We start from the raw sequence: 15,665 nt of genomic DNA, 5'->3' as shown, positions 1-15,665 counted from the left end.
CTTTTGTGTATACGAGTCAAGGAAAGTAGCTTCACAGTGTCGTCCTTTCTTCATGACCTTGGAGTCTTTGTGGAAGATTTCTAAAACTGTCATTCTGTGTGGTTCTCTCAGCTAAGGAGCCCCAGGAAGAATGACAAGGCCAGATTTGCAACAGTTAAAAACAGTATTAATTGTATATCACACAACATCTACATTTCCATCTCAGTTCATTATCTCATATCTGCTGTTACCAAGTCTGTCTGGTAATTCAATAGCTAGACACTGAGCTGAACTCACATTAGTTTAGCCTCTCTTTAAGTAGAGCTCACAGAGTGTTTAGGCTGTTACCATTTCTTGAATGATTTTTTCATGAGGAGTTTTGATCTCCTGCTTTTGATCTCCTCCTAGCTTTTTCAATCTTGGGTGCCTATTGTAAAGAGGCGCATGGCTACAGGACTTTTCCACTATGTTGTTCCGTCACAGCTGGTCAGGAAAGGGCGGGCCATCCTCATGGCTTGTTATTGCATCACGCACAGCAAGAGGGTGCTGATATGAAAGGATCCTGTCTGTCTGTCGTGCGTCATTTTGTTAAAGGAGAACCCATTTTTCCCAATTTAGCTTGAGGACCACACTGTTCACAGTTTATTTCCATGGCCTTCCTTGTGAAGATTAGGTAGTGAGGTACAAAACAGATAAGATTCAAGATTTACCTTATTGTCCCACACTGTAGGAAATTTGGTTTGGGCTTCCCCCATGCTGCATCCATAGAGAAAAAAGAAAAACATTCCACATACATAAAAGACAGGGCAAAACAGCTAAGAACATGATCATCAAAACGTACAGTAAAAATAGACAGAGAATAGCATAAAAAAGATAGATAAATAAATAGATCAAATAAAATAGATAAAACCTATAATGCTAGAAAAGTAAAAAGAAAGCACAGAGAGACATGACATCTGTAATATGGTCATACTGATTCCATCCCAATTACGTCTGCCTCTATTGAACATTCTTACTGAAATAGGGATAAAAGAGTTTTTAAATCTATTCAAACGACAGCGTGGTTTTTTAAGCCTCCTCCCTGATGGCAGTGGCTGGTACTCAGTGTGTAGCCTATGAGATGGATCGGTTATTGTCTTGTTGGCTTGCCTTAGCACAGCCTGCTCATAGGTAGACTGCAGGGATGGATGTTGTCTTACAACTGTTATCTTCCACGTAGTTTGTATGAGTTAGACTAGTTCTGACTTCAGCTGCACAGAGAGGTTACCAAACCAAGCTGTGATGCCATATCTAATTAGGCTCTCAAAGACCGCCTGATAAAAGACTACCATAAACCTCTGATCAACCCCATGAACTCTTGAGTCGTTGCAAGAAATGCAGACATTGTTGTAGTCTGCTACAGAGACTATCAACATGCATGCTCCAGGGCAGTGAGCTATCAATAAAAACACCAAGATATTTGTAAGAAGAAACCTGTGAGATGGTTTCATCGTGGATGACCAGTGGTCTGTTGTCGCCCACTCTTCTAGGATCCAACACCATCTCCTCTGTCTTCTTAACATTCACCACCAGGTGATTATCATCACACCATACTACAGTTCTTTTGTAGTAATTTTGTAGTCAATTCTTCTGAGTAATACTCTGAAATGTCACTGTCCTCCTTCAGTAAACCTAAGATGGCAGTATCATCTGAGAATTTGATTATGTAGTTGTTAGGGTTACAACTTCTACACTCATTAGGGTATTACATAAAAATGACAGGTGAACTAACACATCCCTGAGTGGCCCCTGTGTTCAGAGGGGAGACAGAAAGGACAGGAAAAGCTCTAGCAGATTCTGATCAGAGTCATTCCCGGCTATATGATTAATGATCTTCCAAATGTTGAAGTGAAATTCATCATGGTTTTCTATACTCAGGGATGCATATAAACACTGTTTGTTTACTGCCAGAGCAGATAGCTGATTGACCTCTGCTTTGACAACACTGTTTCATCAGGGTTTCAGTGTCAGTACTTGGACATCCACTTGGAGGCAGCAGCACCCTGTCCTGCTTCGCGAGCTACACTAAAGCCATGTACTTCTACTATTCAGCATTATAGTGTACTTTCATCTATCTATCTATCTATCTATCTATCTATCTATCTATCTACCTACCTACCTACTTACTGATCTATCTACCAAATCCCTAAGTTGTAGATACTTATAAAGAAAGTTATTTCTTGTACTGATCTACGCAAAATACACCATAATATAATTTGAACATAATCTAACTTGAACCTTACAGATGTCATAAGAGAGAGGTCATTTAAAAATCCTAAAGCATTGCAGAGTCTTCATTCTTTATTCTTTGGCTGGCTTGTCTTTTGGCAATAATAACAGCCAGACGCATTTTGGAAAAGGATGCATGTACTTTGTGCAGAATGATGGTGGCTGTTTCCCCATGGTAGACTGTAGACAGTATCTTGTGTACTGAGTTCTAACAGCATTTGTTCTTTAGGATATGCACAAAATGTGCTTTAGGATACCACATAATAGTCTAACCTTATGATGTTTAGTCCATGAAATGAATGGTCAATTTTCAACACAATGCTCCCAATATTGTCTGTAATGAACTGCACATCCTATTTCCCATCTAAATATTTGCTAAGATAATCTTAAAAATCGTACAAATAGTGCAGTAACCCAATACACCCTCAGGCTTTTGCATAATACTTCCTCCTTGATGACTGGTCATTACAAATTCAAGTTACATCCAGAAATATTGTACATTTTTTTGTTCCTTAGATTGAAAATAAAGTGAGTTAAAACCTTCGCTAATTTCCCATTAATTTAATGTCATCTGAAAAAAGCAAAATGCAAATTGTACGGTTTATGTTCCACATCAGAATTAGATGTGCATTCATGGCATTCTAAATGTACAAACACATGTTTGTTCATTGGTTGAGGTGTGTAGGTGTATATTAACTCATTCCTATGAAAAAACAGCCAGTTTATCACCTTCATTTTCCCTTCACTTTGAAATGACACCGAGTTCATTCACCTTAGCTGGTTCACAAACCACTTGCCATAAAAAAGAATGTCTACCTATCATGTTACGTGAACAAATATTTCAACAACTGCACATGCCAGGTATTTGACCGCTGAGTCATAGACTGTTTCTCTCTCAGCTCCATTCCAACAGTGGCAAGGCTGGACCAAGGCTAACTAAACAATAACCAAAGAACCTTGAACAAAGGCCTTGCAAGATGACAAAGACCATTCCTGTGAAAAACGTTTTCTAACATAGGCATAAATATCATTTTTAAGTCAAAAATATTATGTCTCAATGATGTACATTATGCATGAAAGTAAAAGCATGTACAAAACAAGAAAAAACTTGTTTCTTTCTGAATGACCAGATTCTAGAGGATTATGTTGTAAGAGTATAAGAGGACTCATGACCTCCCTGTGGCATGGAGAGGTATCGTTTGTCTGCACATATAAAAGACAAATGGCATAATAAACCAGGAAAAAAAAACTAACACTGCTGAATCTCCTCCCACATGAACTTTGGAGATCCTATGCCTGAGGTGAGTATGCCAAACATGTTCTGTCAACTGTTCACATCCTCCACTAACTCTGCGCACTTCAGGTGAGTTACTCATATTTCATCTATCTATCTATCTATCTATCTATCTATCTATCTATCTATCTATCTATCTATCTATCTATCTATCTATCTATCTATCTATCTATCTATCTATCTATCTATCTATCTATCTATCTATCTATCTATCTATCTATCTATCAGCAATTTGTTTTTACCCGTTTATATATTTAGTGAATATTTACTATTACGACAGAAATTATTAACAGTAGACAAACAAGAGGAACGGTTGCCTCGTACTTGAAAAGTTTTATAAGAATAGAAGCGGACTTTTGGTACACACAGCTGTACTCTTCTGTGCTCTGTAATAGAAGGGGAAAATCTCCATTCAGACAATGTTGACAAATTAGGAAGAAAAAGGAAAATGTAATGGTGAAATAAGGTCGGGGAATTCTGTCAGTGCAGATACAAACCTGTTCAGATGGCATGTTCCGGCATAAGTCATCAGTGAGGTAAAGCAAGGATTGTTTAAAGCTTGTGTTTCATAAGAATGTAATAGACAAATACGCCTTAAGTTTATATGTCTTATCATTGCCTCTAGACAAAGGACCTCTTCTCTCTTCTGATGATGTTCCAAGTATGGATTGCATTATGCCTTATTTGGCAAGGTAATATAGATTCAAACTCTTGACCAATGTTTAAAAAATAGTCATCAGCATCATACCCACGATGATGACAGACTTGAAATGCATACTTGATTCAAAAAATGATTAAAAATTTTAATGCTAAGAGCAGCGCAAATGGCATGTCTTCATTACTGTTTAGTGGATGATGCAGTATATCTTACATTGGTATATTTATAGTATCTTTACTGTTTTCAGGAGCAAACAGCTTCATGATCCATAACACCATTGAGAGTCTATGTCTGGAAGACTCTGGAAACAGTGATGGAGTTCAGTTGAAGAGGTGTAGCCTTGACTCTGAATTTCAGCAGTGGTCCTGGATAAATGAGTGGTTCCTAATGAATGCAGGCACACAGAAATGTCTGTCGGCCTTCCACACTGACCCTGTGAAAACTGTTCCCTGTGATGGCCTTGACAGTCTCCAGTGGCAGTGTCGGAATCACAGGCTTATCAGTCAGAACAGATCCCTGGAGCTAAGTGCAGAAAGAGGGCAACTGACCATGTCCCCACGGGGCAAAACGACCAGGTGGAAATCTCTGGACGAAGGCGACATTTGTCAAGACAAGCTGAGTGAGTGAAAAATAATCAGCGAAAAAGACCAACATTCTGTATGCACTAAGCGTGGAATAGCATGTATTGATAACTGTTGCTTTAAAATGATTCCCTAGATCATGGTGTTTGGTCATTGTATGTATTTTTGAGGTATGAGTCATTCTTAAGTACACTGCATCTGTCACACTATATTTGTTACTGCACAGTAACACATAACACTTCCATTTGTCTCTTTCTGATGTATAAGTCGCTCTAAAACAGAAATAGCAGTTGTTATTTTTAACCAATTCGTTTTTATTCTAGCAGTTGTATTGTATGGTTTTAAATGACCATAGCATCATTAGTCTGTAACAGAAACTAATAACAGAATGATGTGGCCTCAGAGTGCAACTCCGTAAGATAATGTTGCATCATATCTTGTTTGCGCTGACCATCACAGGATCCAAAAGGTCATCCGATGAGCCAAATGAATTTGAATTTTCTGAAAGTGAGGATGCAGGTGGGGTTCCAGGAATGACTGAAGAGCAGAAAGCATTTCTTCGTTGGTACTACCGCACAGAGGACCGTGAGTATGAAAGGAGGGGCGTGGTGAAATGGAACTTTAGCCTTCTAAAGGTTAACGACCTGAATGAAAATGTGTAATTTCCTCTTATTGCTGTGACAAATCGTAGATAACAGACTGGGTACTGCAGTTCATAAAAATATACTGAATGATCCAACAGCCTCCATAGAAGCATGTGTGTATGAGTGGCTCTCTCTTGATTTTAATGCTCTGTAAAATGGAGTCCACAGTCTTTAAAACGCTGTTAAGTATACTTCTGGATCAGTTTCACATGCATGTCCTTAACAAAGCTGTCCTCCAAGTTTTCATTAGAACCCAAAGTACCTTAAAGTTAAGATGTCGAATTGAAGCAATTAATGATTAAATTTTTCTCTGTTTACAGCAACCTCATGGAAGTTTGCCATGTTGGCACTGTCTTTCGCAGCTTTACTGCTGGGCGGTGTACTGTTTGTCACGGGCATGATGGCCAGCAGGTGAGCACTCACGCACAGAATATGGCAAACCATATACACCATAAAAAAAACCCCAAACCAAATACGCCACTATATAAAAAACAAACCATATAAAAACGGGTGATGTAAACCAGTCTTGCCACAGTTAACATGTAAATTCTATTTCAAAATACATTGAATTTGGAATTTCAAAGCAATTCTGTTCCAAATAAAGCATGGTTTCAAAAGGGGGATCATTTCTAAAGGTTCTACTTATAACGTGCTTTTATTAAAAAGAAATCCTACTATCTGAATTTGGAACCAAAAGTAAGACTTTTTTTTAAAGAAGTAAACCATCCATTTAGACAACACTTTCATATATCAGTGGAAAAAGTTCGCGTAAACCCAACAGATAATTCCTTATGGTGTTAGCAGCATATGTGGAAAATATTTCTCATGTCTCAGATATTATAACCATCCCTCTAGTTGGGCTTGAATGTTCAGTGCAGTTCAGCCAGACATCTCTTCATTGAAATCTTGCACACAGGAGCAGGAAGAAGATAGCTAAGTACAAGGCAGCAGCTGCAAAAGCAGCAACACCTGAAGCAGAGGAGCTGCGTGTCATTGCTGAGGTTATTTCTGAGCCAAAGGAGGGCAAGGATTCATACCAATCCCCTCTGCAAGACGGTAATCTTGTCAACCAACCAGCAGCAGATATGTCTGAGACAGATGGGATAAAGGCCGGGGACATTGTAGTGACTTGGAAGGATGGGAATGTCTCCAATCTGTTCTCAGAGGTCTCAGCAGAGGCCCCAGAGGAGGAACATTAACACACAAGACAGTTACTGATACTGATACAACTTTTGCTATCCCCCATTACCTTCAGAAACGCTTGTTGATGAATAGTTTTTCATTAGACCTAACCAGACTTAACTAGCATATAGGTCTATAACTTTATATATATATATTCATATATAATATATGGCTTGTCATTTGTAATTTTCTATGTATATATATTGTGACGTTTTTAAGCAAACATATTAAGTGTGGTTACTGCAGATACAGTCTGACACTTTTCAAATTCTAAGACAAAGAACATATCAGACTTGGATGAATGACTTACAGGAATGTAGGGACTCAGTGATTATGCAGTGTATGCCACATGGTGCTCATTTAATGTATTTAATCACAGTCTTATAATTATAAAATGACAAAATTACAGTCAGTGCATGTTTACTGAAATTTATTACAAAATGCATACCACTGTTTAATGTGTGATTACCAAATAAATAGATATGAATGAGGGAAATCATTCTTAATAAGAAACACTTTCCTGTCACATCTATGAAGCACTGTCATGTACAACTGAAGTAAATGCTGATGATTTTACAACTGTAGGAAACTGAAGGAAATTGCAGTGTAATCATTCCACTGTTTTCACACTGCTAAAACACACTGCACTGTGTGATGCACTGTTGATGGTGCTTTGAAAAACCTACAAATTACAATCATCAGAAGGAATTCTTTAATTTTCATTTTTTTTCACTAACTGTACACAACACACAGAACAGAATAAACAGTTGTTATATTCCTATATACACCCCAAACCATCCATTATTATCATCAAAAGAGTCTTAACAACACAGACGAAACATTTTGCCACCTACACATAATACATTTGATAAATAATTTCCCTGTGGTGTTCTTGCAATGACAGCAGTATGTGACTAATCTTAAATTTGCCCAAAAAAGCTTGATGATAATTGATGATAATCTACTTGTGTGTGGTCTAAGGTGAAGAGGCTTAAAACAAATAGCTTAGTTCAGACTAAATATAAGAGTTGTACAATATTTCAGTGGAAAATATTTGACTATTTTTCTAATCAAACAAATATGATCAAATTTAAAGCATCTTACCACTACACCACCTTTTTTCTGTACCTTTGATGAAATATAACAGCATTTTTTATTACACAATCACAAAAGTAATAAAATAGCAGTGTCCACAATGCTGTATAATCGTACTGTGTCATATCTTGAGTGCACTCCCACCTATTTGGTCTCAGTCCGTACACATAACATATATCACCATTTTGATCTTGATAACTTCACTACACATGTATCATAAATAACTTAAATACTTTCATTATGGTTGAAATCACCTAATTTGGCATGTCAAATATCAAGCCCCAATCTCTATGAAAGTCAAGTGTTTTCTCAGTACCACACACAACCCTGAGTCAAAAGATCTTAAAGCCTTTGAGGAGTGTGAGAGTGGGAGCCCGACGCTTACTCTGGGCCCTAGAGGACTTGACGGTGACCAGCTTGGCAGTAGCTGGGGCAGGGAGCTCTTTGTAGCAGGCAGTGAGAGAAGGAGCAGACGATAGGTTGATTACAGGTTTGTCCTCAGCGATGAAGAGAGGTCGCATTGGCATGTTTCGTTCCGTCTCACGCCTTACCTCCCGAATGGCCTCGTGGAAAATGTGCTGTACAGACAGGAAGTCCAAGCACGCAGAAACCTCAAAGAACAGACAGCCATAGCGTGAAGCCAAAGCAGAGCCATCCGTCTTACTCACCTGTCTGAGTGGAGAGAGTGAGAGAAAGATGGCTCACACAAACACTCACATTTCCACACATATAAGCTGACTTTTGAGTATGATCTAGTTAGAGATTAACCTGTATCTCTCCATGTCCACTTTGTTGCCTATCAAAAGGACAGGGGCTTCAGGCTGAAGGCCCTTTGTATAGAGGGTCACAGCCTCCAGGTACTGCTGACAGCCTTCAAAGCTCCGTTGACTTTCAATGCTGTAGACAATGAGGAAAGCGCTGGCCCAGCCCAGGTAACGCTCACAGTTCACGGGCCCATGCTGACATGAGACATATGAAATCACAGCTGAACAGCTTGTAGATCTTTGTATTCACAATACATCAGTAAAATACACTAAGAAAATCAGTTGCTGTGTATTATACCCAGATACCAAACTAAAGCTGATTTACGTCAGCATCTGTGAGTCAAAGTTACTGACAAACTCCAGGGAGAAAGTGAAGTTAATTACCTGGTCAGCAGTGTCCATCACTCTCACATGAACTGGCTGCTGATCCACAATCTCCTCAGTGGAATAGGTGTCCTCTGAGAAATCAAGTGAAACGTTTATGTGAATCAAATGATTAATGACTTGGCACCTGATCAAGAAAATACCACTACTGTCACAGCATCAAAAAAATTGAGCCATATGAAATCTCTCCATATGAAGGTCTTGATCAGTAGTTTTTAACTTTGTGTGAGATTAATTGCTCACACTCCAAAAATGGAAAGATGAATGAATTCATATAGATAAACGTATGAGGCTTTTCACTTGTTCTCTTTCAACACTCTTACTCATAATGCATCAATGCAAAATGACACATACAGCTGATATTATGCAATTTTTATAGAATTGATCTTTATCCATTTGCCTCAGATTAACTGATTTTGATTGTAAGTTCTTTTTCTTCATTAAAATAATTACATACTAACATTTGTGAAATTTACAGAAACTTGATTGAAAATACTTACCCAAGTTTGGGTCATACTCACTAATAAAACGCTTAGTGAGAAATTTCACTGTCAGAGCTACAAGAGAAAAAAGCATTTCTTGCTTATATTCATTATAAAAATGTATGATCTCCAAGGAGATATATCCAACTGTTTATTTTCTCTTGTAAGCACTCTTACAGAATATGAACAGGATGAAATGGCTTCATACCAATCCTTTGTATCTACCAACTTAGAATCTAAGACTACACAGGTACCAAATCTGTTCCAGATCAAATGAAATAGTAGAGAGTAAGGCAAACACAGCTTTGTCACAGAGATGTATTTTAGAATTATTTGATAATAAGTCTTGTGAATGAATCTCCCAAAAACCAAGGATTGGCACAAAGCCAGAACCAGTGATTGCTAATGGTTCCAAAAGCAACTTATCTCTATCTGTAATTTGTCGTGAGTAGTTTTCTTATAATTGTCCTTTTTTACAGTAAGAGGACATACCTGATTTTCCTACGCCCATAACGCCAAGAACAACAACATTGCATTCCGCTGGTTCATGTTCAGGAACAGTGACAATGTTACAAGTTCTAGCTTTTCCAAACATGAGGGACATCCTTAGATACAGATAGGAATAACGATCCGAAAAATCTGTTAGTTTCATTAAACAAAAATAACAGCTGCAAGCACGTAAGAAAAGTTAAGGGTGACGTTTTACCTGTGTATCGGTATGGTCTATGAAGAAATCATTTCACAGCACAGCTGGAATCTGTTAAGTTTTCTCGGGAAGCAACATATCGGGAACGGATTCGTGTACATTAAAGCCGCGTACTCAGAACAATCATATGCATCTCCTCCATTTCCACTGAATTCTACTGTATTTTCATAACCATAACTATTTACAAAAATGGGGAACACTCCTTGAGAGGCCGAGTTCTGTGGCGAAAAGTGAGGATCTGCTGGTAATTCAGATGCTTACGTAGACTGCATGATTGACTGCCCAACTCCATCTAAGGAAACCGCACATAGCAAGTACAGCAAATATGCTGGAACTGTGATCCTCTAAAATCAGTCTTATGTCACAGTTCTTGCTAGAATAAGGTAACCCTGGTAAAAGAAGAAGACAACTAATGGTTTCCGACCACAACTAAGCTTCTTACATGTTCCATCAAGATTTTATTTTTGCGGGCAGCTCAGGGACACTTTTTTGTACTGAAGATTTTTCCCCACCACTAAACTCTACAAAAATGTCTTAAATTCTTTTGTGAAAGAGGGACATTGAAAATGCAAATATAAAATCGCAGCTGGACTGATCTCCAGTGCTTTGAGTTAAGTGTTAGAGGTAGGACTATCTTTGATTGTAGTTATTGTTCATTTTGAATCATGGAATCAGAGAATGATTCGACTTTTCATTCCCTACCAGTTTCATGGTAAGCACCGATCGACTGCTTTTAGGTGATGCCACTTGTTCTAGCGTGAAGGGTCACATAAACTCGTGTGCCTGCTTTTTGTAGAGACTAGCAACAGGCTGGAACGCATCGATATTGTGCTCTATTAACTTTCCGTGAATGAAATAGCATCTACGGAGAAAAAAAGTCTTAATAAAAGAATCCTGCGACCACTGTGCTTCACACGAGGGTACAGTTTTTACGGTGACGTGCTTCGAGTTAGTTGTGCAAAATGCCGGCTGAATAAATACAGAAACCAGGCGAAGTCAGTTACCTTGGTATGTGATTATAAATCTCAAAACTGTAAATTAGACATACGCTATAACTGTAATTATGGACGGGCAGTGCAACAGACCTACACACTTCATTATCTCAGTTCCTTGTGAGTTGACTAACTTGGCTTACTTGAGAAATACAATGCAAAACTATGCTGAGATTTTTGAGAATTCTTCCTTTTTAATTCACCATATGTTATCTGAAATTTGGAAGCCGAATGTTCGATACGCGTGAGGGAGACGCAACATACTGCCACCCCACGAGCTGCAAAGAACAGTCTTGCAACATGACGCACCTTAATTAACGCGCTTGAAAAAATGGCATTACGTTATAGTCACTCTGGTCAACAGACCTGCCAACGGAGAAGTGACCAGTTGCGTTCTGTCAGATCCCTGGCCACAGTCAGCAGGAGTTCCATGTCTGGGATTGAAACTGTAAATCGCAGATGTTGAATACACTTCTATGTTGCATAACAACAGATTAACTAGTTGCACCACCTTGGGGATAAAACTGAGTAGTAACACAAATTAATTTGAACCCATCTGGCAACATTTTTAGTAGTATCCCCCATTAATTTCAGATAACCAGACTGTTTAAATAACAGCTACAGTCCTTCTCCTTCAGACTTCATGGTTTGTCCTCAAGATCAAGACAGACTTCATGGTTTGTCCTCAAGATCAAGATCAAGGCCCTTTTTAAGCTGTTATAAGTTGGCCTATAAATGTGTAAATGGGTAAATAAATACCTACCTACCTACATACATACATACATATATATATAGGCCTATATATATATGTATATGTGTATATGTGTGTGTGTGTGTGTGTGTGTGTGTGTGTGTATGTATATACATACACACACACACACACACATATATATATCACTCCTTGACAGTCACTCCCGTTAAAACTTTACAGTTATTTCAGAACGTTTAAGGTGTGTTACTGCGATGCACTGGCGACCTGTCTAGGGTTTTTCCCTCACCTTTCCCTAAATGAGCGCTGGGATCGACTCCAGCACCTCAATAAGTGATAAGCGGTTTGGAAAATGAATGAATGAATACGGGGTGTTAGGCACGACGCGTAACACATGCGTCATGCCTAAAGGAATTATAAACTCATTCTGAGAACTAGAGGGAAATACACCAGGGCTTATCATTTGTATGACAGATACCTCTTATAGCTTTCTAACTGTGTCACTTGTCTGTAATGCCAGGGTGCAACCTCAAATTCAGAGAATAAATATATTTAAATCTACTGAATAACATTTGCTGTGAGGCATTTGGTATGTTGTCATGCAACAAAGAGAACCCCTGACAGATATGCTATTGTTGTATCACAGCAAAGCCCACCTGGCCAGAGAGGGAGTATCAGATTTTCCACAGGCTCTGAAGAGCAGCCAAGAACAAAGAGGAGTAAATCATCAGTGTTACTGCTTACTGCCTATAGCTACGGCTGTCTGTCTCTACTTTCACTGTGTCCTGGCCAGCTTTTTGCCGTTACGGCCGTGGCATAATGTTTTGCATTGCTGCCACACGTTTTTCTGCTATGTATAGCTAGTTCTATTCTTGTAGTTGTGAGGAACAACAGAAACAGAGGGCACATGGTCAAGTGCATCTGCCTCACGGTGGGGACCAATCCAGTCATTTCTGTCTCATGAGAGAACATCATCGTTGTGGATCTGTAGTTTCTCTATCTCTATGAAGACTCTGTATTTGCAGCCCTTAAAGTAATCTCACTCCTTCCACTGATGAAAATCGACAGCTCTAATCTGATGGAGCTGAGCAGCTGCGCTGGCTCAGAGAGTGAGACTGCAAAGACAGCCAGTTGGCCACTGGGCTCGGAGATGACCAGTGTGAAATTTAGAGTGGACGAGAGCTTTTTTGTTGTGGACAGAGCCCTTTTGGAGAAACACTGTGAGTACTTTAGAGCTCTTTTCCAGTCAGGAATGAAGGAATGCCAGCAGGATGAGATTCACCTGCAGGGACTGAGTGCTCGTGGCTTCCTGCTGGTTCTCAGTGTTATCAGTGGTGAGAGACCTATCCTCCTGAACGGAGATGAAATTGTTGAAGCTATAGAGTGCGCTGCCTTCCTTCAGGTAGAGCTCCTTACCAAACATCTCAGAAACATGATCAACTCTGACAACTGTCTGCTCATGTACCATACAGCTGCCACCTATGGATTACTGGAGCTTTTCAAATGTGCCGCATTGTTCATCTGTGACATGTACCAGGATCTGAAGGATGACATGAAGTGCCTGCCAGAGGAGCTTATAAAATACACAGAGACTCTCATTCCAAGTTCGTATGTCACCGTAGGTACACACTCTCCCTCCACTACACAGCTACAGGACTTCATGCGCACAGTTTGTTATTTAGACGAGGAGGAAAAGGATTGGAAGGTCCTCACAAATTTACCTATCAGTGCCAGCACCACGATGGCTGGAGTTACAGCGCTTGACAATAAACTGTATATTGTTGGAGGTGTATATGACATCAGCAATAAAGTTGTAGGCTCTGGATTCTGCTATGATGTGACATCAGATACCTGGAGCACATTTTCTAGCCCGCAACAGCTTCGCTATAACTTCACTTTAGTGGGCCATGAGGGTTACCTCTATGCCATTGGTGGAGAGTATGAGAGAACAATTATGTCGTCTGTGGAAAGGTACGAAGTCTCCACTGACACTTGGACCTTTGCTTCCCATCTGCCACGCCCCGCTTCAGCTGTGCCATGCGCCAAGACAATGAACAGAATTTTCATATGTCTGTGGAAGCCCAAGGATGCCACAGAAATCTATGAATATGTAGTGAACAAGGATGAATGGATCCTGGTGACAACACTGATAAGGCACCAGAGCTATGGCCACTGTATGGTTGCCCACAGGGACAATCTTTATGTGATGAGGAATGGGCCTTCAGATGATTTCTTGAGATGCATGATGGACTGTTACAACCTGACCTCAGGTCAGTGGACCACCATGACAGGGCAATACGAGAACAGTAAGGGAGCTCTTTTCACTGCTGTGGTGAGGGGTGACTCTGTTTTCACCCTGAATCGGAGAGCAACAGTAGAGTATGCAATTGAGGACAAAAGATGGAGGACAAAAAAAGAAATGAAGGGCTTTCCAAGAATCGGCTCCATGTGGACATTTCTCCTGAGACTGCCAAAGAAAAGCAAAGCGCCTCTGGGAAAATCATTTTTGACTAATGGCCAAGACTTGGCAACCAGCCTTGACATCAATTCAAGCTTCCCCATAAAATGCTATGACTGATTACCAGGAGACTGAGGTATCTGTAACTCTGCAACATTGAAGATATTGTAAGAACTTTAGAAAATCAAAATCTGTAACCTGCAATCAAAACATTTATAGAACTGTTTATGAAGGACGGGTATTCTGTAAGTGAATTTAAGAAAGGGAAAAATGATAGAGGAAAAATGATAGATGACACATCTGAGCCTTGGTCTGTTGTCAGCATTTTCTTGCGTTCCCTGTCTAAGATTCATTTAATGTGCTTTTTATTTAGAAAGTGCAACTAAATGAGAGTAAATATGGTCAAAAGTAAACAGTAGTTTTAAGGTGATACTAAGTTTAAGGTTTTAAGTCCACGAACACAAACGAGTTCAGTTCTTAGATATGAAATTTTACCTGCTTCAGTATTAAACAAACAGTATATATAAGCTTTAAATCCCTGGGGTGTCTGTGCATGACAAAGGTCTGTAGAGTCAAATGAGGATAGCAGTGGAGGCAACCATAGAGAGAGTGGGAGAAATAAAAAAAATGGTTTAGTACAGCTCAAATGGGCAAGTGGATCATAACAATATGTTGATAAAGACATAAAACAATCATTTAAACTGAAACATGATTAAACATCTTATGTAGCTTTCTTTTCTACGCAAATTAATTCTGATTTTAATTTAAATGCAGCATTTAAATGATATCTTACTCTGTGGCCTGCCAGTCTGCACCATTAGTTGGTTTATCCTTTTGGCTGTTTGTCTTTCTTTATAACCCTCCAGCACAAACAGCATATTAGGAACTTTAATCCCATTACCGCAACCAAAAGACATTTGGCAAAGAGATGGTTTGCTAAACATCAAGATACTAGACCTTAAATCATGCAAGTATGTGCTCTGGGAAGAAACAGAAAAGTTAAAGATGCTTTTGTTTATTTTTTCTTTATTGCTTTTCTTTTATTAGACAAGTGCTCTTTGGCAAACAGCCTAATAGCTTCAAGTTACTCTCCCTCCTTAATTTCGAGAGTTACAAAAGTTATCTGAGGGTATTTTACAAAAAAAAGAGAAACACTATCATAGATTATTAAAAATGCCAGATTATGAAATTTGTGGAGCAACTAACTGCTGTCATACAGAATACCACCACACAAAGCTCTTTTAGTTTATAATAAAAAATGTAGTTAAACTTTCATTACACACTCAATACATACAAGAGATTATAAAAAGATCAGTAGTCTATTAGCAAAGTCATAAGTGATGCAGTCAGTATTTTCATTCTTTGGATCATTTTTTTCATTCCTTTAAGACTGGATGCATGGCATAACAAACTGAAGATAGTGAATTCAAGTGGAGGTTTAGTACATTCTGTTTGTCAGTGTACATATT

At 39.0% G+C, this 15,665-nt stretch overlaps 3 protein-coding genes across 4 annotated transcripts; 2 read left to right on the top strand and 1 right to left on the bottom strand.

The window, feature by feature from the left end:
* Positions 1 to 3,555: 3,555 nt before the first annotated feature.
* On the top strand, positions 3,556 to 7,314 carry si:cabz01068815.1 (Solute carrier family 51 subunit beta). Of its 2 annotated transcripts, none has more exons than XM_030793206.1 (6): positions 3,556 to 3,610; positions 4,167 to 4,233; positions 4,447 to 4,818; positions 5,240 to 5,365; positions 5,745 to 5,835; positions 6,341 to 7,314. In XM_030793206.1, the coding sequence occupies exons 2-6, from the start codon at positions 4,191 to 4,193 to the stop codon at positions 6,621 to 6,623; spliced, it is 915 nt and encodes a 304-aa protein (XP_030649066.1). In that variant the 5' UTR covers positions 3,556 to 3,610; positions 4,167 to 4,190; the 3' UTR covers positions 6,624 to 7,314. The 2 variants fall into 2 exon arrangements, with proteins under 2 accessions (XP_030649066.1, XP_030649074.1); XM_030793214.1 differs by lacking the exon at positions 3,556 to 3,610 and adding an exon at positions 3,903 to 4,077.
* Positions 7,315 to 7,973: 659 nt separating this feature from the next.
* Positions 7,974 to 10,215, bottom strand: rasl12 (RAS-like, family 12). The gene is made up of 6 exons (XM_030766647.1): positions 10,038 to 10,215; positions 9,824 to 9,936; positions 9,350 to 9,406; positions 8,850 to 8,923; positions 8,470 to 8,660; positions 7,974 to 8,373 (listed from the first exon to the last, which is right to left on the bottom strand). The coding sequence occupies exons 2-6, from the start codon at positions 9,933 to 9,935 to the stop codon at positions 8,034 to 8,036; spliced, it is 774 nt and encodes a 257-aa protein (XP_030622507.1). The 5' UTR covers position 9,936; positions 10,038 to 10,215; the 3' UTR covers positions 7,974 to 8,033.
* Positions 10,216 to 12,819: 2,604 nt separating this feature from the next.
* Positions 12,820 to 14,316, top strand: kbtbd13a (kelch repeat and BTB domain containing 13a). Its single transcript, XM_030765105.1, has one exon. The coding sequence runs from the start codon at positions 12,889 to 12,891 to the stop codon at positions 14,314 to 14,316; it is 1,428 nt and encodes a 475-aa protein (XP_030620965.1). The 5' UTR covers positions 12,820 to 12,888.
* Positions 14,317 to 15,665: the final 1,349 nt, after the last annotated feature.

Source organism: Chanos chanos, chromosome 2, assembly GCF_902362185.1.
Source record: "Chanos chanos chromosome 2, fChaCha1.1, whole genome shotgun sequence".
Taxonomy (NCBI): domain Eukaryota; kingdom Metazoa; phylum Chordata; class Actinopteri; order Gonorynchiformes; family Chanidae; genus Chanos; species Chanos chanos.
The sequence above is the reverse complement of the archived record's forward strand: the minus strand, read 5'-3'. Positions and strand labels throughout refer to the sequence as shown.

Bases quoted from the DNA above. Each gene is read 5' to 3' on its own strand.
- si:cabz01068815.1 (XM_030793206.1), top strand. From the start codon at position 4,191: ATGATGTTCCAAGTATGGATTGCATTATGCCTTATTTGGCAAG. The intron at 4,819-5,239 runs GTGAGTGAAAAA...TGACCATCACAG, and splicing joins CATTTGTCAAGACAAGCTGA to GATCCAAAAGGTCATCCGAT. The intron at 5,366-5,744 runs GTGAGTATGAAA...CTCTGTTTACAG, and splicing joins GTACTACCGCACAGAGGACC to CAACCTCATGGAAGTTTGCC.
- rasl12 (XM_030766647.1), bottom strand. From the start codon at position 9,935: ATGTCCCTCATGTTTGGAAAAGCTAGAACTTGTAACATTGTCACTGTT. The intron at 8,661-8,849 runs GTAATTAACTTC...GTCTCATGTCAG, and splicing joins TGATGGACACTGCTGACCAG to CATGGGCCCGTGAACTGTGA. The intron at 8,374-8,469 runs GTTAATCTCTAA...CTCTCCACTCAG, and splicing joins GTGGACATGGAGAGATACAG to ACAGGTGAGTAAGACGGATG.
- kbtbd13a (XM_030765105.1), top strand. From the start codon at position 12,889: ATGACCAGTGTGAAATTTAGAGTGGACGAGAGCTTTTTTGTTGTGGAC.